The sequence below is a fragment of the Mercurialis annua genome, linkage group LG3 (assembly GCF_937616625.2).
Source record: "Mercurialis annua linkage group LG3, ddMerAnnu1.2, whole genome shotgun sequence".
Classification (NCBI taxonomy): Eukaryota; Viridiplantae; Streptophyta; class Magnoliopsida; order Malpighiales; family Euphorbiaceae; genus Mercurialis; species Mercurialis annua.
This window is the reverse complement of record NC_065572.1, coordinates 157,171-180,117: the sequence shown is the minus strand read 5'-3', so window position 1 is coordinate 180,117 and position 22,947 is coordinate 157,171. Positions and strand designations below refer to the sequence as shown.

Sequence of the window (22,947 nt, the reverse complement as noted above, 5' to 3'; positions counted from 1 at the left end):
ATTATTATAAAAAATAATATTCAATTTAAAATTACTTTGTATAATATATTTTAAAAGTAATTTAATTATATCTATTATAATATAAATAAGATAATTCTATATAATTTATAATAATTAGATCATTCATAAACAGTATAAACGACTTTATATACTAAAAAAAATTACTATATTTTAATAGGATAACGTTTTTTAAATAGTTAATATCATTAAAACATCTACCATGTGTTGACAGAAAGCTCAAAAATGGAGTTTTTCTAACAGCAATTGTAGAAGGTTTGAAAAATTATCAATTTGTTTATAAAAAAATTACAGAATATTTAAGTAATTAAATCTAATAAATTTATTAAACCTAATTAAATCTAATAAATTTATTAAACCTAATAAATTTATATTATAATATATTTTAATGAATATGTAATTAAAAAAATGAATTAATGTATTAATTAAGAATTAATGTTGAATTAAATTTGGTGAAAGGGTTTAATGTTCATGATGATTTTAAACTTGATTTATTATTTTTAATGTTGTTGAGATCTTGTTATGACTGGGTTTAAGTAATAAATAAAATAGTTATGGGTAAATTAAGGTAAGTTTTTGCCTATACCGAGTAAAATGACATATGCGTTTATGCTTATAAACATCATGATATATATTGATTACACCACAATGAGCTTCACTTTTTAAAGAAAACAAAATGAGAAAATAATTACACTCGTCCTTTAAATAAGCAGTCTATTTAGTGATTATTTTTATGTTTATGTGTGTATAGTTGAATTATGAACACTGTCGTATGTTTGTTGTGTATATTACTCTCAGATTGTTCGTCGGAAGATGAACAATTGGGTCTCAAACGGCAGCGGTATCAAAAAACCGACGACTGGAATTTAAAAAAATAAATTTTACTTTGAATATGACATTTTTTATTTTTAATAGAATTTAAATTAATTATATATCCATTAAATATGTAAAATAATTATTAGAATTATTTAAATTTAGTAAAAAAATAAATTAATTTTTATTTAAATAAAAATATTATTTTTTAAATATATAAGAATTTTATTATAATATAATTAATCATTTTATTATGTAATTTTAAAATTAGTTATTCACCAAAAAATATCAAACCTATGCATTTTGTGTCAGTTATAGCCAAACCTTATTTAAATATTTCAGCTGCCATGCCAGCCAATTACTTAGTTAGCGGTGACGTGGACGACACGGTGTCAGAAAAACCGGTTCGATTCAAAAATGGCTAAAAAAGAAACAGAACATATAGGATTTGGCTAAATTTGGTGATTTTAAAGGTTTGGCTATAATTGACACAAGACATATAGGTTTGACATTTTTTGGTGATTAAGTCTTTTTAAAAAGTAAAAGTTTAAAGTTCTACCAAAAAGTTGAATCAAACAAGCTCTAACATTTTCAGTTTCATGCATCCTTTTGCTATAGCTAATTATCGAATTTAATTTTTTCAAAAAACAATTATCCAATTTAATGAGGGCTAAATATTTTTGCTTAAGCGATAGTGTTTTTCTAAAATGGTTACCAAATTTTTAAAAAATTACAAAATGATTATATAGCTTTTTTACATAACGATTATCAAACTATAAAAAATTACAAAATAATTACCGAATTATTATTTTCTTATAAAATCGTACCATTTATATTTGTTAAATTTATTATAATTACATCTTTATGTTTTGTTTACAATCAATATAAATAGTTTTTTTATTGGATTATAAAGTATTTTTTGAGTTTTAAATTAGTTAGAGTTATTATTAGATTAGAAAATATCTTATGAGTTGGATTAGAATTATTGATTTATTGATTAATTATATTATAACTAGTTGTATATTTGTGCAATAACACAATATTTAGATAATATTTTTTATCTTAACTTTCATACATAATCTAATTTCAACTCGTCCTCTTCAGGAGAACTCTCTTCATTTTCTTCAGATGAATCCAGAGACGAATTAATCTCTGTTTGTTTGAGACGAATAAATTAATTTGTCTCAAACGAACCCGACCACCTGTGTATAGCACTTACTATTTTATTATAATTTTTTAAGTTGCGAGGAAGAATTTTTAGTACAATTTATAACATTAAAGGTCTATTTAAGTACATGTTCAATATGAAAAACTTATTTTATTTTATTTTTTCGAGCAAAAAATTGATCAATTTAATATTTTAGTATATAATTGAAAATGAAAGTTGGAGGTTTGGAATAAAATTACAATTTTATAAAATAATGATAAATTAAAAACTAGTCGTAAAGGTGGATGTTTAGAAGACATTTTGCCTTATTCAAAAGTATTAGCTAATCATTTAGAGCCTTCTACATAAAAATGGAAGTTGAACAAATTTTCATTTTGACATCTAAATAAAATCCCCAAAAATCCGTTTTTTTTATTCTTTTCAAAAAAATTGAACCGAGTACATCAAATAAGTAAAATAGTAATTTTACATTTTATATTTTTTTCTGAGAGATTTTTTTCAATTTTACAATAATCTATACTATATATAAAAGCACAGATGGAAGAGGAAGCAGGCAAATTTACCGTATTATCTTTTTTAAATTGTTACTAAATAAAAATTTTATATCATTAGCTATTTAATTAATTATTAAATAAATATTATAATTAGAATCATAACTAGAGTACAATTGTAATTATATAATTTTTATCCATAAAAAACTACAAGTGTTTAATAACATTAAAGTTCTAACAAAAGTTCTTCACTATTCGCATAAGAAAATTTTGGATTTCAGTTGACTCTTTAGTTTTCATGGCTAATTTTCCTTATATTTCCTGATCAACATTAATTCATCTAAATACTATTGTAATATATATGTAATTTGTTTTAGTTCTTGATCATGCCTAAGCCGTAGAAGTAGAACATTGCTATTTACAGAAAAAAATTAAAATAATTCATATCAAAATTTGACAAATAGTTGATTACTATTTAGAAAAAAGCAAGAATAATTGATATTAAAAAAAATTTATAATAAATAATACTAATTGATATTAAAATTACTATTTCCCTAGCCAAAAATTAGCCAATTAATAATATTTAGAGTAAAAAAACAAGACTAATTGATATTAAAATTATGTATTATTTATTAAAGATATGTTATAGTTAGATTCTTTATTATAGGTAATTTATTTATTTAATTTTTTAAAAATAGATTTTAATGAGAAATTAATTTGAATAAAAAAAGATAAAAAATAAAAATATTAGAAACTTAATTATTCAAAAAGTATTTTTTTTATATCATTCAAATTTAAGATAAACTCTAATTAATTTAACATTGATTATAAATTTAAAATACATTAGTTTAATGATCACAAATTTAATTAATGTAATATTGAACTTACTACTACTTTAGTTATTAGTATAGTTATTCAATATATTTAATAGTCTTAATCTAACTAATAAAAGTATTTTCTCACAACAAACATTATAATTAATTTGATATTAAATATACATAAAATACATTGGAATAGTTATAATAAATTACAAATAAAAATTATTGACGTAGATTAATTTTAAAAACTAATAAATTGAAATATTATATTTATTTATAACAAAAACTTGAATTAATTTAATATCTATTATAGATAAAATAAATTGACATAATTATAATGAATCTAACTAATATATAAATCGACGAGTCACCTACTTAGCATGTAAAGCAAAATTAGTATAATAAGTTGGTGAAAAGAAATCTAAAAGAAGTAAAATATGAATGAAAGGTTAAAAAAAAGGTTATATAGTCACGTGGACATATATATGTTTAAGCAAGAAAAGAATAGGAGACGAGTAGCAATGCATGGTGGTCTAATTAATTTCATCTTATACATAACACTGATGCTACAATGAGTTAGTTAAGCTGCTGATTTCATTAAGAAAATAAGCAAAGCCTATGCATCAATCATTTGCTTCAGATGAGAAGAGGAATTATGATATCTGGACCAATACTCAGGAGATTCAGGACCATAATCCATGCAATTATAATTTGTTATTTTTGTAAATGTCTTTATGAGAAAAAGGGATATGCTCCCTCTTGAGCAAGGGAAAGCATATATCCAAGCAGAAGCACTGCTACGAATTGGCCTTGTGCACGAAAGGAATTAATCTCTCTTTCTTTTTCATTATTAAGTCCTCATGCAAACCCCCTCCGACTCACACACAGCATTCCGATTCATTCTTACTGATGGCGGCAACAAACTGGGTTATTGAGGTCAATGAAAAACTGGACAGCGCAGTCGATCATTCTGCAGAGGCAGAGCGGTGGAAGAAACGGTGCATCTACAAAATACCAGCCTGTGGGACTGACCTCAAAAAGAATGCCTACAAACCTCAGGCGGTCTCCTTTGGGCCTTATCATCACGGTGAGCAGCACCTGATGGCCATGGAGGACCACAAGCAACGAGCTCTCCTTCATTTCCTCCGCAGATCTAATAAGCCTCTTCAGGATTTCATCGACTCTTTAACTCCAGTGCTCCACCTTCTTCAAGACTCCTACGATCCCCTCGATGCATCCTGGCAGGACAACGCCAATCGATTTCTTCAATTGATGATTCTAGACGGCTGCTTCATGCTTGAAATCTTACGTGTCGCTACTCAGACATTGGATGACTACGCTCCCAATGATCCCATCTTTAGCAACCACGGCAAGCTCTATATTATGCCCTTTATCATGCGCGACATGCTCATGCTTCAAAATCAACTCCCCTCCATGCTTCTCGTCAAGCTGCTCGCTGTTGAAACCGACAAAGAAGAGGTTCTCATAATTGTATTTATTTTCATTTCACTAAGCCCAATAACAATTAACTAATGATTCAATGGGTGCAGGATGAAGAGTTCATCAACAGGCTCATCCTCAAGTTCTGCTTTCCTGACTCTCCTGTCTCTAGCCTGGGCAAGTGCTTGCACCCACTGGATGTCTACAGGAAAAGTTTACTTCAAAAGCACGCGGTCAAGATAAAGCGTGGCAGATTACGAAACAGGCGCCATAAAGGCGGTAACAACATCATCCGATCTGCAACAGAGCTCAACGAAGCTGGAATCCGGTTCAAGAAGAGTAAAACTAGAAGCCTCAGAGATATCTCGTTCCGAGGAGGAGTGCTTAGGCTTCCGGTAATTGTAGTGGATGATGCAACAGAGTCCATATTTCTAAACTTGATGGCCTTCGAGCGCTTCCATGTGGGTGCAGGCAACGAGGTGACATCTTATGTGTTTTTTATGGATAACATAATCGACAACGAGAGAGATGTCGCGCTGCTGCACTCGAGAGGGATTATCCAGAATGCTATTGGAAGTGACAAAGCGGTTGCTAAACTGTTCAACTCACTGTCGAAAGATATAACCCTAGACCCAGACAGCAGCCTAGATTTCGTGCACAAGAAGGTGAGTGCATACTGCAAAAAGCCTTGGAACGAATGGCGTGCTAATCTGATTCATACCTATTTCAGAAATCCATGGGCCATTCTCTCCATTATTGCTGCATTCTTCCTTTTTGCCCTCACCATCGTCCAAACTGTATATACCATATATCCCATCTACCATAACACTGATTCTCCCAGCCCCACACCTATTTTTTCTGCAACACCACCTTCACCTTCTGCTCAACCGCACCACTGATTTTCCTTTGTTCCTACCATGTCTTATGGTTTTCCTTGGCATGTGAGCTAATATTTGTGGCATTTTTTTACTGGATATTGCAAAATCACTTAAGACTTGTTTGAATGTTTTCTTCTTTTTCACAATGTCTTGCAACTTCCAGCAACTACAAGCTTTCCAAACACTAGAATTGCGAAAAGTAAATTTAATTTAGAATAATGATATAGAATATTGTATCTGTATTACAGTACTTTAGTCACTTGAGCATATATGCTGATGAATTAAGACCTTGAGATTCTCGATTTTGAATACATCAAATACAGAGAGAACTGAGAATTCTTTTACTGCATCTAACCAACCCTGAACAATGCAATGTGGTAAGGGGCGGATCTGCGGATAAGGCAGGAGCAGAGAGTTTTCCGTATCTTCAGTGATAAAATTCACCAGTACTCGTGTCTTGTGCACTCATCTTCCAATTCCAATTAATCTAAGCTGCCATGCATAAATGAAAAGGTAATGAGAACATAATACCAAAAGTGAAGAAATCACAGGTTCTATTGACAGATATGAAATATTACAAGATTATTCTGAGGCTCCTTCCAGTAAAATCCCTGAAGGACAACAGGCAAGATATTGCAGGCTGCAATGACATAAATTACCAATGCATGCATTCCCATCCACTTCAGTGCCAAAGTCATTCGCCTATATCTGCATACATCTACCTGTGGGAAATGTATGTCACTGCAAATTAGCTATGACCAAAATCAAACAAACTTACTCTCCTCGATAAAGAAAAGAGATAAAACAGTATCGACTAAAATAAATTATTTTTCAGGATGAGGTATGATCCAACCAGCTGGTAGATTCCAGCAAAAAGAATGCCAGCGGCACCGGCAGTGACAGACATATAACTGAAAGTATATAGAGCTTTATTGACATGCATTCCTACAAGAAATAAGCACATCAATTAGAATAAATAGTCATTCCTCTCTCAAATTCCAATCTATAGGAGAAATACACAGTAATCTATTACCTAAGAAGTCCAAGGCCAGGCCTAAGCCAATAAGACAAGTAGATGTAAACATCCATTGAAAGATTCTATCTCTGTGATCCTGTGTGAAGCACGTTCATAAAATAGTAACTTTTAGGAAAGGCCTGCCAGAATAAGTACTTTACAGCAAAAAAAGTTAATTACCTTAAAATGGACAATAATGTGCCCATAATGCAAACCAACCAAGCAGGTAATTATGGCCATTGCTGAACTACAGGGACAATGTACAAGGATCATCAAGAAGACACAAAACTGTTATGTCTAGGATTTTTCACAAGATGGGAGGCAGAACAACAAGTATATCAACTCTACCCATACCGGTGAATTCAAACATTTCCGAAAAAATGATGCAAACTAGCACGATAAATAGAAACGAACCTCAAAATTCCTTCAGGGTCAAATGGGGCTTGACACCATGAAGGAGCATCAGCAGGCAGTGGACCATAATCTGGAGAATTAATACTGCATAACTGCATTAAGGCAAACAATTATAGTGCTGATGGCTAAATAAATAGGAGCAAAAATGTCTTCAATAATATAAAACCAAAACCAGTTGAAACCATCTCACTGAAGAGATAACCTTGGTTCTTGCATAGATTGGCTTCTTATATAGATGCCGACTCCCCATTATTGCACGATCAACAAGTCCAACAGCATTACAAGCTGGTCCTGTGTCACCCCGTACTCCACATTTCACCTATTATAAAATTTAACTACACTCAGGCTTCGAATCATAATGCTACTCTCAACTCTCAGAACATTGTTAGTAAATTAAAAAAGGAAAAAGAGAAACTCACTGAAAATATTTTTAGAACAGAGGAAGAGGCTTCATCTGGAATCTGATATTCCCAGTCAGGAACATACAAGCCATATAACAAGCAAAGATATGTACTAGTGAGCACCAAAGCCATGACCCTGTGACAGTTGACAAGTACTTTAAAGTAACCAAAATTCAAGAAAAGTATAGCACGGAATATATATCTTGGACAAAAGAAGAAATGTGATGCTATCAAATGAATGTAGTTTCAAAGATGTGCAAAAAATCTTCTTTTGACAGATGTCGGCAGACAGACCTACAGTATCAAATCATGATATAGTTATAAAAGGTAAATCAATGGCACTCTTATATGAGTAAATAGTCTGTTTAGTAAACAACAAAGTGTCTTCGTCCCTTGACCGAATCAAGAAGAAAAAAGAATAACATTGTTCAAGTGATTCCAGATTAAACTTGCAGTGCACAAAAGTTGAGTGAACAGACATTCATCAGATACACTTCCTTAATTCAATCATCAATCAAACTGCAAGGGCTCATAGCGGCCAATTTACTCTATAAATACAAAGATGGAAGTTTGTTTTATGAAAAAGAAACATAGTGATTGCTAGAGAGGTATATGAGGGATCACACAATATTTCCTCTGCAACTCTGACATTTAGAAGCACCACAAGTCTAGGACTTTGAGTTGTTTGATTTTTGAATTGAAACAAAAAGTGCCACACTAAACTGATAGGAGAAAACACGAATACAAGCAAGCTCCAGACTTTGTGTTTCACTAAATATTAAAGGAACTTGGTAGTGGTGATAAAGCATGTACTTACAGTTGTAATCGATATTTCCTGAATAGAGATGAATATGAATTTGCATGACCATCAGCTTTGAGCCAAATCTCACACAATGCACCTACTAAATATGCCATTGCTATTCTCTGTGGGGGCAAAGAGAGAAAGGAAGCAGCTAAGCACCTGTTAGTGTACAGCTAGTTTATATGAATACAAAATTGGGTGTTTGGGGCAGGTAATGATTGATTGGTGGAAAGCATACCTGCAGGATACCCATGAATCTCATATTCTGAAGATTAACTCCATAAGTTAGATCATTTAGGCCATGCAAATAGCCACCTGGACAGCAGAGACAAGACATAATATGTTGAATGAATAGGCACACAACATGAATAAGAATATAGCCATAGAAGCATGATGAAAAAAACCTTGAAGTAAAAGGCCTAAGAGAAGAAGTTTGAGTGTGCGGAGTAGGGCTTTGGTAGTTGCAGCAGCTTTGCAGGGGGGGTTCTGTAGATAAGAAATGCAGGATGAGGAGGAAATAATAATGGGAGGGGGTGGGTGGGATTACCTTGTAAGTGAGAGCAAGGGAGAGGCCAACAATGAAGAGGAAAAATGGCATGACCAAATCAGCAAGTGTTAGACCATTCCATGGGGAATGGTTAATAGCAGGCACAACTCCCCCACAATAATCAACCAAGATCATTAGCTGCAAACATTTTGTAAATAAAGAACACAAGCATTAGGCTATTATACCTAATGCTTATCAATGATCAAATTTGGGATATAATTTTGTAATAAAATAAAAAGCATTTGATATGAAACAGGAAGAGATTCATGGTAACGTCATTGGCATATAAAATTGGGAGAGAAGAGGAAGTAACTAATTGATGCTTGAAATCTCAGAAGAGAATGCAAATAAAAGAATCACCGCAACAGTGAGGCCGCGAAAGACATCTAAAGAAAGAAGGCGGGGCTGTTGCGGGTGATGGGTGATAGGCTTTGCAGAAGAGAGCGCTAACTCAACATCACCCGAGCGACGAGCATTGGCCTCGTAGGTACTGATGGGCTCGTAGGTGGCGGAGGAGGAGGCCATTTTTGGCTCCAACAGCAGCTCGTTTTTCCCAAAATGCTTTTGAACTGACACACCAAAACAAAAGGGAGAAGGAGACGCAAGATGTGGAGGTTTCTCCTCATCTTTTCAGATATTTTTTAGTTACAAGCCTAAACGTAAACTAACACTTCAATATCTACCATATTCTTTTTTTTTTGCTTCTGCTTCTTTCTATATCACTCCTACCTTAATACGTGTCAATATGTTTTTTGGGAAGTTTTTATCTAGACCCGGTCTATAAAAATTTCATGGACCCATCCTATGAGATGTTAGAGAAAGAGAAATTTAGAGAAAATACGGGCTTTACCCATTTTATTCCCAAAAACACGGGCCTGCTTTTCTCTTTGCAATAATATCATTTTGGGTTTTTAATTTGCCATTATGACTTTTATTATTTGAGAATTAAACTTTCATAACTTGAAAAATACGATTAGAGAGAAATCACTGATTTGCTTGTCTTTAATTGAGTTTGATTTTTAAAAGGAAACCCAGATTCTCGCCATTATCTTCTCCACTCTCTTAAACTTTAAACCCTTAATCAAACTTCCTGATTAATTATTTTTTGAAAAACATGATTTTGTAATGGTCAAAATTAGGTCAGTCTCAAAGAAATCTCCAACAAAGAAATTTCTGATTCCTAAATCGAAAGCACAAACTAGCAAAAGGAAGGTTGATTATGTTGAAGTTCGGTCATCTATTAAGAATTGTAGAGTTCGTAACCGTGAGGAAGAAGATAATGATTTTGAAGATTTTGAAATCATTAATAAAAGCAAGACAATGATGTTCATACTACTGACTCGGTGAAGGTATTTTTTTTATTTTCATAATTTGTAGTATATTTTAGGTTGTTTTTGTTTGATTTTGTGTTTGTTTGATTTCAAATGTGGGTGTTTAAAAATATTTGCTTTTAGGTTGATTTGTTCTGTTGTTTTATTTTTTGGGCAGGTGCTTTGAGTATTACCAGCAAAGCCATTATTGAATCAAGATGAAGAAATGCTTATGAGAATAGAACGTTAACGTGTGTAATGTTTTAGGTGTTGGTTAGCCAATGGTTAACATTAGATAAACTATTGGTTAACTTGTAATAAATTTTTTGGTGTTGCAGTCATTTTTTGTTTTTTGTTTTTTTGTGAACAGCGGTAGTGATGTGGCGGTGTTGCAGTCATTTTTTGTATTCCACAGTTCACTAATAGGGTTTGTTCATCGGCGCAAAAATCTAGGAGCAGCGGCGGCATGGATCATCATCATCATCGATCAAAATCAATTGCTGCTCTCTTCTATTTTCCAATCAGTCGATGTTCTGCAATGAAGGTGAAGTTGGCGCGTTGTTGCTACGGAGGCGGAGACGGCGCTATGTTATTGAACGGAGTGAGTTCGACGGAGGAAAAAGGCGGAAGAGGAAGAGCTTCTGGTGTGGTGGTGGTGGCTTTATTTACGCTGCAGCTGTTAATGAGCCACAAATTCAAATAGTTTGGTGATGAAGGAAGTTTTTGATTTATACTTGTTATGATCAAGTTTTATGTTGGTTAAGCAATGGTTAAAATGGTTAACCAATAACAAGATGAAGAAATACTTATGAGAATAGAATGTTAATGTGTGCTGGTGATAATAGAAATGCTTATGATAATGTTTGTTTTACCTGAAATAATGAGTTTTGAACTCTAACTCTAACTTTGTCTTTGTATGCAACAGTATGTCCTGGTTTCAAGGTTAAATTTAGTGTTAATTTAATGTATAATTATTTTTTGGACAGGTGCTTTGTGTATTACCAGCAAAGTCATTACTGAATCAAGATGAAGAAATGCTTATGAGAATAAAACGTTAATGTGTGTAATGTTTTAGGTGTTGGTTAACCAGCGGTTAACATTGGGTTAGCTGTTAGTTAACTTGTAATAAATATCTTGGTGTTGCGGTCATTTTTTATTTTTCTTTTGTGAACGACGGCGGTGATGTGGTGGTGGTTTGATTTTTTGGTGTTGCATAGTCTGCACTTTTGATGTTTGAAGAAATGCTTATGAGAATATCTATTGATGTCTGTAATATATTGGATATTGGTTAACCAATGGTTAATATTAGGTAAACCGTTGGTTAACTTGTAATAAATTTTATTTTGAATATATCATTAATAAAATGGTTAGTAAACTGTTGCTGAATTTTTTTTGTTACTAGTTAACCATTATACTATAAATTGCAATACAGTTAGTGGTTTCAGATTGCAATATATTTTGATTTTGTTAGCTATATGTTTGTAGATAAAATGAGAACTTTAATTAGTTAAATTGTGTGTTAATTAATTCACAATGTTTTTAGTACATGGTTGGTTATTGTTTGGCATAATGAAGTGTTTGAATTTTATCTCATTAATAGAGTATATATATAGTTTAAAAATAGAAACACCCATCTCATACTAATTTTCTTCAATAACAAACACACTTAATTTATTGCTAAATTTATTTTTTATTTATCTTTAATTGTCAAAAAAAAAGAAGTAAAATAACAACTGTAAACATTTTTGAACATGCTATTAATGGTCTACCAAGTGATGATCAATAGTATAATACAAAACAAACTGGAACAATGATTTATAACAGATCTATTAACGATATATTTAAAATAAAATTTATTATAAGTTAACCAATGGTTTACCCAAGATTAACCATTGGTTAACTAACATTCGAAACAATACAAATATTCATAAGCATTTCTTCAAACACCAAGTGTGCAACATCAAAATTAAACCACCACTAACAGCCACTATCATCCACAACTATCAAATTAGACAACCTTTTCAGATCACAAAGAAATTAAATAAAAAAACATACTACTCAGACCAAAAAATTTGAATTATATAAGATCTATTACTATTTTGGTAGACCGCGACGAGTCTTTTTATTATGTCCCTGCTGTCCACATTGGTTGCATTGTACGCTTTCATTATCCTCGACATCCAACGGCTACTGATTAGGTCTCAATTGATATCTAATTTCTAATTTGGTATTCCAACTAGTATCTTTCAGTATACTAAATATCATCCTGCTTAATTGTTCAAAATTTATATCTTCTTTGACAAGCATTACCTTGATTTTGTAATTCGAGTAGTTGAATCACATGCTCCGTTGTAGTAAGTATTTTCAATGTTGTCATTCCTACAATTAAAATCAGTTAATAAGATTAAACGGACCTGTTTGAATAAAAATTTATATTAAACAATACAATTTCTTAAAACTGAAAATAAACTAGGCTATTTAACAGTGTTATCATTTAAATAGTGTTCATCATTCCAAAAATATAATCCAATTGCAGTGATAAATATTAAAGATCAAATCTTTTTTTCCAAATTGAATTTGAAAATAAAATTAAGAGCAAAATTATTACCCGATTTTGATTTGATAATCTTTGGGAGATTTGCGTGACTTTGATTCACCGATTTCTCTAGATTCTTTAGTTTTTGAGATCACCTAATAGCAATTGAATTCATCCGAGCTTGAAGAATCTTTTGCGCTACGATGATCGTCTTCTTTCTTCGATAATTAGAATTCTCTGTATTTTCTTGCGGTGGAAATTCAATTTGAGAGGAATTTGACTGAATTTGGAAAGATATGCTTTAAATGTGAATTGGAGAGAATTTTGGAAAGAATCTTCAATTAGTTGTTACCTTTTGATAATCACTGTATTATTTTAATTATGAAAGGTTAGTTTTGCTATAACAAAAGTGGAGACCGTAATTTTCAATTTTAAAACTTAGCCTCGTCTTATTGAGATTAAAGTTGCTATTGTGGGGTAGTTATCAATTTTTCTCGAAAGAGAAATGAGAAGAAAGAGAAAATAATAAAAAGAAAGAGAAAATTGTATTTGATTTTCTAACACCTCATTAAATAAGTGTATGAAAAAATCATGAATCAGATCTAGATAAAAATTTCCCATGCTTTTTATTGCTTCCAAAACGATAGAGTAGATATAAGATATTCAAAATAATTAGATTTAGGCCTATAAAAGTCTACATTACTTATTCAATCTAATTATTACTATAGACAAAAAAAGTTTTAATTTTCATCTCTGTTTTAATCTATACTATATATAAAAATACGGATGAGGGGGATAGACAAATTTACTGAATAATCCTTTTAAGTTTACTAATAAATAAAGGTTTTATAGTTATTAACTAATTAGTTATTTAATTAATCACTATTATAATTAAAATCATAATTTGAATAGATAGCTAAATTATCTCCAATTTAGTTTTTAGTATGCAAAAAATAACTAAATTATCTCCAAATTAGTAGGAATACCTATCTTTTAGTTTGATTGAATTACAAAATTAAAATACTGTATTTCTCTTATCTTATTATTTTTACAGTTATTATTAATAAAATTAAGTTAATTATTTAATTATGGTTATTATAAAACCAAAAGAAGAATAAATTCAGTATGGAAAAAAAATTTAATAACCGAATATATTATATTTACTTTTACAATTTTTTTTAACTAATTTAATATTAATTATAAATAAAAAATTGATATAATTATAATAAATTTACTAATATGTTCATTGACGAGTTACGTTACGAGCCACGTGCATAGCACGTAATGCGAAACTAGTTAAAATAAAAGTATTCATTAAAACTATTACAATAATGCTAGGTAGCATGAATACATACACATAAAAAACCAGACATTTTGGACATAGACAACTAAACGATGTTATTTTTAATTCTTTTCTAATAAAAATAAAATTTTATGTTTGAAATGCTAAATTTCTTATATGTTTTCTATATAAAAAACACCAAATGAGATGTTCGTATTATTTAGAAATTCATTATCACAATGTATTCAATTCCGATCTTTAAACTTAAAATTTATAAGAAGTTTTTTTTGTCTTCTTTTAGATGTCATTTTTTTGTTTTTTTAGTTAAAAATAATTATTCAATGAATTGTTTTAATAAAAAATATTATTGTTTTTTATTTTAATTAATAGAGTAGGAATAGTATTTGTTAACATATTAGTAATTTTTTAATATATTTATATAAAGTTATTTTTATCATTTAAAATAATTTGTTTAAATGTATGTTTTGTTATACTCGAAAGAAAATCAAGAGAGCAACAACAAGATCAGAGTAGACGATTCTTTAGATATTAAAATTTGTAAAAATGAGAGAATCAATAATCTTGGGTTTTGAAACTTACGCTTTACTAGCAGTGAGTGAAAATCAGGATAATAAATTTTTTATTTTATTTTAAATGTAAAATACAAAGAGTTGGGATAGAGATTTGATAGTGCGGGTCAGGGTGCTACTTTTGCGGAATAAATTCCTTGTAAACATAACACTTTGATTCCCATTTTCTTTGGTTCACATAGATTACAAGTGGAAGGGTGTCATTCATACAAAAACTATGAACAATGAAGAAAAAAAGCTTAATTACTTAAAAACACACCACGTTGTAATTTGTTTTCGTTTATACCCCGATCTAGGAAAATTTTCAATTGTATCCTATTTTGGATTTTTCGTTTTCAACTCTACCCTGAAACACCAAATTAATCTTTTTTCATCTAACAAAAAAATTAAAACAGTCCTTCATTTTTAACCTATATTCTAATTAAACATAAATGTTATTAATTTTATAAAAACACCATCTCTTTTAAAAAAATCAACTAATTATAAAAAGATTAAAAAATCCCGACAAAGCCGCCGTGCTCCTTCCACAGAAAGAGAAGCCGGGTGTTCCTCCAAAATGGAGAAACACATCATTTTGGAGGAACAGATATGTGTTCCTCCAAAATGGAGGAACAGATTGCTGTTCCTCCATTTTGGAGGAACAACGCTGTTCCTCCAAAATGGAGGAACAACTATCTGTTCCTCCATTTTGGAGGAACAGCGCAATCTGTTCCTCCATTTTGGAGGAACAGTGTTCCTCCTTCCATGGAGGAACATGAAGGAGGAGCTCCTTTTTCGGAAGGGGGATGGCGGCGGCTCCGGCGAATTCGGGCGGAAAATAAAATAAAAATTAATTTTTTTGTTTAAATTTAGTGACGGATCGGAGAAGTATGGTGGTATATCGAAAAGTTTTTTTAATAATTTAATTTTTTTAATAAATTTTTAAAAACAATTAATTATGTGGACTTATTTAAACTTTTTTAAAGTTGAAGGACTTATTTGTATTTTTCCAAATAAGAAAAAATATGGTAAAATCCTTCTATTTAATTGTTATTGATGTTTTTATCCTTAAATTATTTAAATTATCAATTGTATCCTTAGTTGGGGTAGAGTTGAAAACGAAAAACCCAAAATAGGGTACAATTGAAAATTTTCCTAGGTCGGGGTATAAACGAAAAAAAATTACAACGTGGGGTGTTTTTAAGTAATTAGGCCAAGAAAAAAAACCAAAACTTCTTCCTCCTCCGTTTTGTCAAAAAAGAAATCCTTCGGATTTTTTTTTTGAAATTTTTTCTACGGCGATTTTCGGTGAATGTGCGGCGGTTGACGGTTGAAATGGAACGGGTTCCAGTGAATGAATGGATGAATTGATCCGGTTTTTGTATAGTACGTGGGGTAAGATATCTCACTCTATTTGGATATTTATGATCCATTTTCGCAACTATTGGGATTTGTGTTTACATAATCTTCTTCTGTCCAAAGAAATGATTCATCGAAATAATGAGCCACGCTCTGTTCCTGGGATTGGCTAATGCCTTTTTCCTTCTTAGAGGATATTTTGCTTCGTGCTTAGGTCCCTACTTTTTATGACCTTGAACTTTCTTAATATTATGTGCCAAGTTTAGGCGGTATTTTTTTATCCTTTATTCCAAAAACTATTGCACCTCTTTTGGATCCATTATTCAAAACTGATGGAAGCTAAATTTATCGGTCCAAATATTGAGTCCATGTATCTGAATTATGTCATAAAATATCAACTTCACAATTAGATAAATAATTGAAGCCTTAAAGATCTACATGTTAAAGGCGAACCTTTTAGGATTCACCAATCAAGACCGATTTCCATAAAATTTAAAAAAGCATCATTTTGAATAATCAACATAAATCAAATGCGATCTTATCTCATCTAAACACATATTCTTTGTTTGAATTCAACTCTACAATAATATAGAAAATTTTAAATCATTTATAAAACTTGAACCATCTGCAGGATATCTAAAGAATCCTACTTGGATTATATCAACTACGGTATAGAAATCATAATCCTAATTGAACATTACTAGGTATATGCTCACACCATACTACTATAAAAGGAGCATAAGGTAATTGCCTATCACAACATATTATTATCAATTACTTTACAAGCTATCATCAACAATCAATTACTAGCTTAAGAATTAAAATGCTCATTGTACAACCATCGTCCGATCAAGAGTCTAACATTTGTTTTGCAAGTTAACCCGCCAAGAAGGCAAACTTCATCAATCGACGATGTCTGTGGAAAAGCTCATACAACTTTGAACTGGGGAAGCTTTCTACGAACCAAACAAACTTTATTGGAACATTAACTTTGACAGGTCTGATCCGAAAAACAAGCTGCCGGTGGATCCCAAGGATATCAGTCTTATTCCATCACTAGCGGTAGCCACCGGCGTAAGGGCCTCAACTATGACAGGGACTACGCCTGAAAATTGCAGCTCAGGTAACAATCCATGAAATAATAATGCAACCCATAAATATCGTACTGAGTAGGTTAGTGTAACAAATCCAACCGTCTTCCCACTATTGGACGGATCTGGAAAACCAACTCTGAAAATGATTTTTCAAAAAATCTATCATCAAGCTATGATAGAGATGATAAAGCAATTTCAAACAAATCTGAACTAGATGGCTCAAGAAGCCAAAGACGCTACTAAAGCTCATGAGGAGCACATCAATGTCCAGAGGATAAAGTACGTGACTCCACCCTAGAATCGCCATCGGCGAAACATGGAAACACCATATAGAGAAAATGCTGTTGAGTAAAGGAACGAACAAACAACGCCGATGAATTAGGTAAACAATGCTTAAACCATGAGTGGCGAGCAAGTTGATAAAGAAGAAACCCGCGAAAGAAGCAAAATAACGGACATGGTACCTCCGGCCAAATCTAACTATACGAGACTTTCTAGGCAAAACATAAATTGCAAAAGAAAATGAGAAAGAAGAGGGGAAACCCTTTGAGTCTCCCCCAATGAGTAAAACTGCTTATGTAGTTGAGAAGGATCTTGAGGAGAAAATTTCTTACACTGAAAAAATTCAAGGCAAAAGAGCGGGATCTTAATGACCTAAAGCTAAAGCTTTCAACCCTATTTGCATAAATCATGGAGGAGAAAATCTCTATTAATATGAAAATCGATGACCCTACCAACATTCAACAGTGAGTTGACCCTAGAGACCACGTCTCAAGATCCTAAGCGACGATAGGACTACTTAAAGTGACTAATGTTGTCATGTCTCGAGTATTTCCAACAACGCTTACGAGCATAGCGCAAAGATGGTTCAACAAGTTAAAATCTCGGCCTATTAAAAATTATATTTTTCTCTCAAACGAGTTTTTGAAAAAGTACTTGACTAATATATTGTCTAAGACTATGCCGAGTATTCTTAGAGTTTGTAAAAAGAGGGAGAAACCCTCCGAAGTTATATGGAGAGATTTAACAAAAATGCCATGAAAATTGACAATCTTAAAACATGGCCACTGAAACCCTTAGAGAAGGCACGAGATTCAGCAAGCTAATTGATAAGTTAGTGATAAACAAACCAACAACTTTCTCAAATTTTACGGGCATCGCCCAAAAGTATTTCAAGTTAGATGAAGGGCGAAGGGCTAGCCGAGGCAAATAGTTGATGGCCAAAGAAGCAAAGCAAGAGTAGCAAAAAGAGAAGCAGAAGTCCAAAAACGAAAAGAGGAGCCACCAACAAGAAGACAACCTGAGGTTCAACCATATATTAAATATGACATGAGAGCAGACGAGAGAAATCACACACCTCTCGATGCAAACAAGACTGATATCTAATATGGATAAAAGAAAATGTCAAAAAAAAAATCAACTAGCCTACCAAGATGAAAACATCCAAATGAGATATAAAGAGATTTTAAAAATCTCATGATGAGCATGTGCATGATATAGAAGAATGTCGAGATCTCAAGATGGAGATTGAAAGAACTATTGGATCAGGTAAACTCAAAAAAATTGTGGCGTGGAAAGCGAGCATCGAGGGGAGAAAAGACAGGGATAATAAACCTAAGTTAGATAAAAAAAAAAAAAGAGGAAAGGCCCAGGAAGATAATGGAAATGATCCACATGTACACTGGCGAAGGTTCCAGCAACTCCTACACCCGGAAAAGATAACGAAGGGAGATCCTCAATATTAGGGAATCGCTACCGGCGGTAACCTTTGAGGCCGAAGATTTCAAACATGTCAAAGGCCCATATAATGACGCCATGATGGGTACAATATTGATTGAAAATTGGAACATAGAAGGAGTACTAATGTCGCAATCGTACTCTATCCTTATATTCTGCATTCTTTAAATATTCATGATCATTCACCAATATGATAAAGTCTATTTAATGGTCCAATGATTATTTAAGAATGATTAGGACTCAATTGAGATGAAGGTTTGATAATAAGTTAATTTAACTAGTTTAATCAAAACAATTGAAAAATTAAGGACTATAGGTGAATTAAAAGAACTCAGTAAGGGCTTAATGTCCATTTTGTTTTCCTTAACTTATCCTTTGAGTTATCAAGTTAATACAAAATATCAAAACTTGATACATCATTACATCTCTGAACAATTGCTCCCATTTACCCAATTAACCCATCATTTTTAGTTTAACATATTTAACATTTCAATTTGTAGATTTTGTCTGGTTAACCTCTGAAAAATAGAGTCAGGTACAAATGCGCTGATGAGGCAAGAAAATGCTGACGGGGCTGCCACCTAACTAAACACATCACTAAATTAAAAAAAAACAGGGGTCAAATGGATCACACTGAAAATTTAGAGGTACAATGGATAAAAGAGTAAAAAAAAACTTAAAAAAATACAAAACTTATATTTTTTACCAAAGAAAAAACTTATAAAAACAATAAAATCAAAGGCAGATTTTTTAAGGAAAAAAATTGAAACCCATTTCAGTTTGTAGTTTAAGAATTATATATTAAGTGTTTTTATTTCTACAATTGATTTTATTTTTAGATTTTATTTTTCATATATAAAATAAAAAAGTTAAGTTTTTAATTCTATAATTTTTCAATTTTTGTAATTTATACTTTATATTTTATATTGTAATTTATTTTTCATTCTTTTAAAAAAAAAATTGAAAAGGTAAACAAATTATTTTCTTAAAATTTTAAAAAAAATTAAAAAATTAAAAGTTCACTAATTATATAAAGTAGAGTTAATTTTTTTTAATTTTCATAAAAACATTATATAAAAATTTAAAATTGGGATGTCAAAGAGGTAAAACTCAAAGTTGGGAGTCAGATGAGTAAAAAGTATAAATTCAAGGGTCAATATGTACCTTAACTATAAGACACATCAGTTTAAGTTCAAAGCTCTCACGCACCTGTTTTTGTTTGTTATCAAACGTTTGTCCCGCATAGATAAGGAGGGGTTAAACAATTATAACAATGACAATATCAAAAGTCAAGTAGTAAAATTTATAAGTTGAGGTATCAAATAAGTTAAACAGGAAGACAAGGCGTCAGATAGATATCTGGATACAAATTTAGAGGTCAAACGATGTATTAAGTCTAATATCAATTATATCTTTAAAATTATTGATGTGTTAAGATTAGGTAAAATAACCTTATGTAACTTATGACTTGATAAATGTTGTAACAAAAGAGAGAAAATTTGAATTCTTGAATCCCTAAAGGAATTTTGAGGTTCAGCTTTGCATGTTCTTAGGTTTATATTGAATTTTACACAATATTTAGTGAAAGGCATATGTTTAACCTAGAAAGGTAGATTTGTACCTACGATGATGTTTATGCATAAATCATATAAAAATTCCTCATATTAGCAAAATTAAGGTGAATTTAGTATTAGATATGTGTATTATTGTGCATATGTGATTGTGATCGTGTTTTGTGATTTATATCTTTTACTGTTGAACCTTTCTATAAGGTGTTATCTATAGGGTGTTATATAGATGGTCTTTTTACCGTTGAACCTTTCTTCTTCAAGAAGATGGAAAGAGATTATAAGCTGGGTTGTCGCCTTGTTGCGGTTAGTGTTAAGTGCAAGTAATATGAGAACACGCCGCTTTAATGTCAGAGAATTTTTCTATACTTTTTTTGCCTACATGGAATGTATAACTTACCTTTAAGTAATGTAACATAATTTCGGCTGAGGCCTCCTCTTTTATTATCCGGGATACTACTTTAGCTTCTATATCGACCCTTTGTGATAGTTGCCTCTTTCTTCCTAGGTTTGTTGAACCGATATAGCTTAATGTATTTCGGAGATAAGAATTCTCTATTGTAGATCTCTGGGCCTTCAATCTCTGTTGCGCTTTTAAAGTTGAGTTTGGTATTTTGTTAAGTTCAGTCATATTTATAATTTTTAAAGTCGATCCGCCCCTAATATATTATCAAATATTATTACTATTTGTATTGTTATTAGCAATGAAAAATAGCTCAAATAGAATAAAAAACGCTTTTGTTAAGATCATAAATTTAATTCTTTCCGCAAACGGTCGTTTTTCTTTTATTATAAAATAATGTATTATTATTGCTACTCATCCATGCTAAAACATAAAATGATAATGCAATCATTCTATTAGTTGATCCATATTGCCTTATATTTCATTCAACAAATTGACGTCACAACAGAAGTTGCAAAATTTATCATACTCATTTAGATGAATCTATATATATATATATGTTTTCTATTGGGCAATGAGACTGAGAGTATCTGGCTCATGACCTTAATGCATACAGAATTTTGTTTGACCAGCTAATTTCTTCATAAATACTAATTAAAGCATTAAAGTCCTACCAAAAAACAGCAAATTACAGTCACTAATTGGTGAATTAGCACATGGAATTCTACCGTAGATCTTTTTCCTAGTGTTCACATTACCAAAAAACAGAAATGTATGACAATTTGTCTTCAAAGACTCAACTTAGTTAGAGCTCAACATTTAACTTAATTGACTAGTCCAGTGACATAACAAAGAAAAAACATACCGTAGACATGGAGTGAAGTGCGCATCAACATTCATCAGCCTTGATGCTACCACAGACATTACATTCCAAGAGATCAGAATTAGCATTCGAGTGCGGAAGAGGAGCTAAAGTACCCCCGCAATTGTTCCCATCACACAGGTATTTCACAAAGAAATATGCATGAGGAAAGTCAGAGGCGTCGGCCTCTGCCTCTGCCTCCGCCGTCATTGTACCATCCTCATCATCAGGGTCCTCATCCATTGCCTCGTCATTATCATCATCATCATCATCATCGGGGTCGGCCTCTTCTTGATCAGACCAATTAGCTTCAACCTTGCAGCGATCGCAGCTGCAGGTAAAGCCATAGTCCTGGAGCAATCTGTTTTGACGGGCGCGATAGCTGAGATTGACAGGAAAATAGCTGAGGCAGATCTCTCTACCTTGAGGGACATCATGGATCATCCGGATAATCAAGTCGGTGCTATTCTGAGCGTCGACGTAATCAAATCTGCAAGCGTTTGGGAGGCAGTCGTGATTGAAAAAAGAGGCCCTGGGGTAGATGCCGTAGGCTCGAACTGATCTGTGGCCGGAGGGGTTGATTTGGTCATAAGGTTCCATCAAGCCGAAAGCGTTGAGCTTGTCCTTGGCAAGTAATGCGGCAGTAAGTTGAAAGGAGAATCCGTCGATTGGAGTTGGAGGAGGGCAGAGGGAGGAGATGAGGGAATGAAGGGACTGGGCATCTGCAACATCCTCCGCCGAGGGTTGGCCTTGAAGAGATAATAAAGTCTGCAACTTGGCAGGGGAGACGATGGCTAGATTGTAGGCTGCGATGAGGAAACGGGCTTGGACTTGGCGCTCGAGAGGGTGCAGGTGATGGTGGAGGCGGGTGAATGCTTGGCACACCCAGGGAGTGTGGGAGGACGCCGATAGACAATTAGGGCTACAGAAATGGTGGAGAGAGCAAGAGGGACAAGATACGAGTGGTTGCAACTTTCTAAAGCAATTATCGCAATAATTACCATTATTTGACAGTGAGAGCGGAAAAGCAGAGTAAAGGAGGATCGGGGAATCCCTTAGCACCACATCTCCGCCCCTCACCGCCGCACAGGTCACCGCACCTCTCCCTCTCCCTTCTATCTCTTCAATCTTCAACGCGCTTTTCTTTTCACTTCCCATCATCTCTTCTCCATTCCCAACTCATGCTTCTATTCTACTATACATTCAAACCAAATTGAAACGACAAAACCTATGCGCAAACGGCAGTCATAAAATTATTAAACGACAGGCCGTCAAAAGGAAACTGGAATACATGTTTCTCCATTTGGAAAGGTCACGATCGCAGGCTTGCGACCCGTATTGGAATCCGACGATTATTTTTAGAGCAAACTACTCTAGCACCCCCAACATATATCATTTTATAGTATACTTTAGTCTCTTTTG

At 32.4% G+C, this 22,947-nt stretch overlaps 3 protein-coding genes across 8 annotated transcripts; 1 reads left to right on the top strand and 2 right to left on the bottom strand.

Annotated features, from left to right (window-relative positions):
* Positions 1-4,077: 4,077 nt before the first annotated feature.
* Positions 4,078-5,752, top strand: LOC126673614 (UPF0481 protein At3g47200-like). Its single transcript, XM_050367824.2, has 2 exons — positions 4,078-4,787; positions 4,859-5,752. The coding sequence occupies exons 1-2, from the start codon at positions 4,218-4,220 to the stop codon at positions 5,645-5,647; spliced, it is 1,359 nt and encodes a 452-aa protein (XP_050223781.1). The 5' UTR covers positions 4,078-4,217; the 3' UTR covers positions 5,648-5,752.
* A 64-nt stretch (positions 5,753-5,816) lies between these two features.
* LOC126673615 (uncharacterized) lies at positions 5,817-9,491 on the bottom strand. 2 transcript variants are annotated; one of them, XM_050367825.2, is made up of 13 exons: positions 9,166-9,491; positions 8,806-8,943; positions 8,663-8,744; positions 8,497-8,573; positions 8,274-8,380; positions 7,475-7,592; positions 7,258-7,374; positions 7,056-7,147; positions 6,822-6,888; positions 6,660-6,738; positions 6,480-6,571; positions 6,205-6,348; positions 5,817-6,118 (listed from the first exon to the last, which is right to left on the bottom strand). In XM_050367825.2, exons 1-13 carry the CDS (start codon positions 9,328-9,330, stop codon positions 6,092-6,094), a joined length of 1,305 nt encoding a protein of 434 aa, XP_050223782.1. In that variant the 5' UTR covers positions 9,331-9,491; the 3' UTR covers positions 5,817-6,091. The 2 variants fall into 2 exon arrangements, with proteins under 2 accessions (XP_050223782.1, XP_050223783.1); XM_050367826.1 differs by lacking the exons at positions 8,663-8,744; positions 8,806-8,943; positions 9,166-9,491 and having other exon boundaries at positions 8,274-8,417.
* Positions 9,492-16,568: 7,077 nt separating this feature from the next.
* LOC126673346 (histone-lysine N-methyltransferase ASHR2) lies at positions 16,569-22,882 on the bottom strand. 5 transcript variants are annotated; one of them, XR_007639286.2, is made up of 3 exons: positions 21,529-22,882; positions 19,857-19,901; positions 19,014-19,289 (listed from the first exon to the last, which is right to left on the bottom strand). XR_007639286.2 is itself a non-coding variant. In XM_050367453.2 (2 exons), the coding sequence occupies exon 1, from the start codon at positions 22,684-22,686 to the stop codon at positions 21,553-21,555; it is 1,134 nt and encodes a 377-aa protein (XP_050223410.1). In that variant the 5' UTR covers positions 22,687-22,882; the 3' UTR covers positions 16,569-16,966; positions 21,529-21,552. The 5 variants fall into 5 exon arrangements, 4 of the variants coding, with proteins under 4 accessions (XP_050223410.1, XP_050223411.1, XP_050223409.1 ...); XM_050367453.2 differs by lacking the exons at positions 19,014-19,289; positions 19,857-19,901 and adding an exon at positions 16,569-16,966; XM_050367454.2 differs by lacking the exons at positions 19,014-19,289; positions 19,857-19,901 and adding an exon at positions 16,987-17,091.
* Between the last annotated feature and the right edge of the window lie 65 nt (positions 22,883-22,947).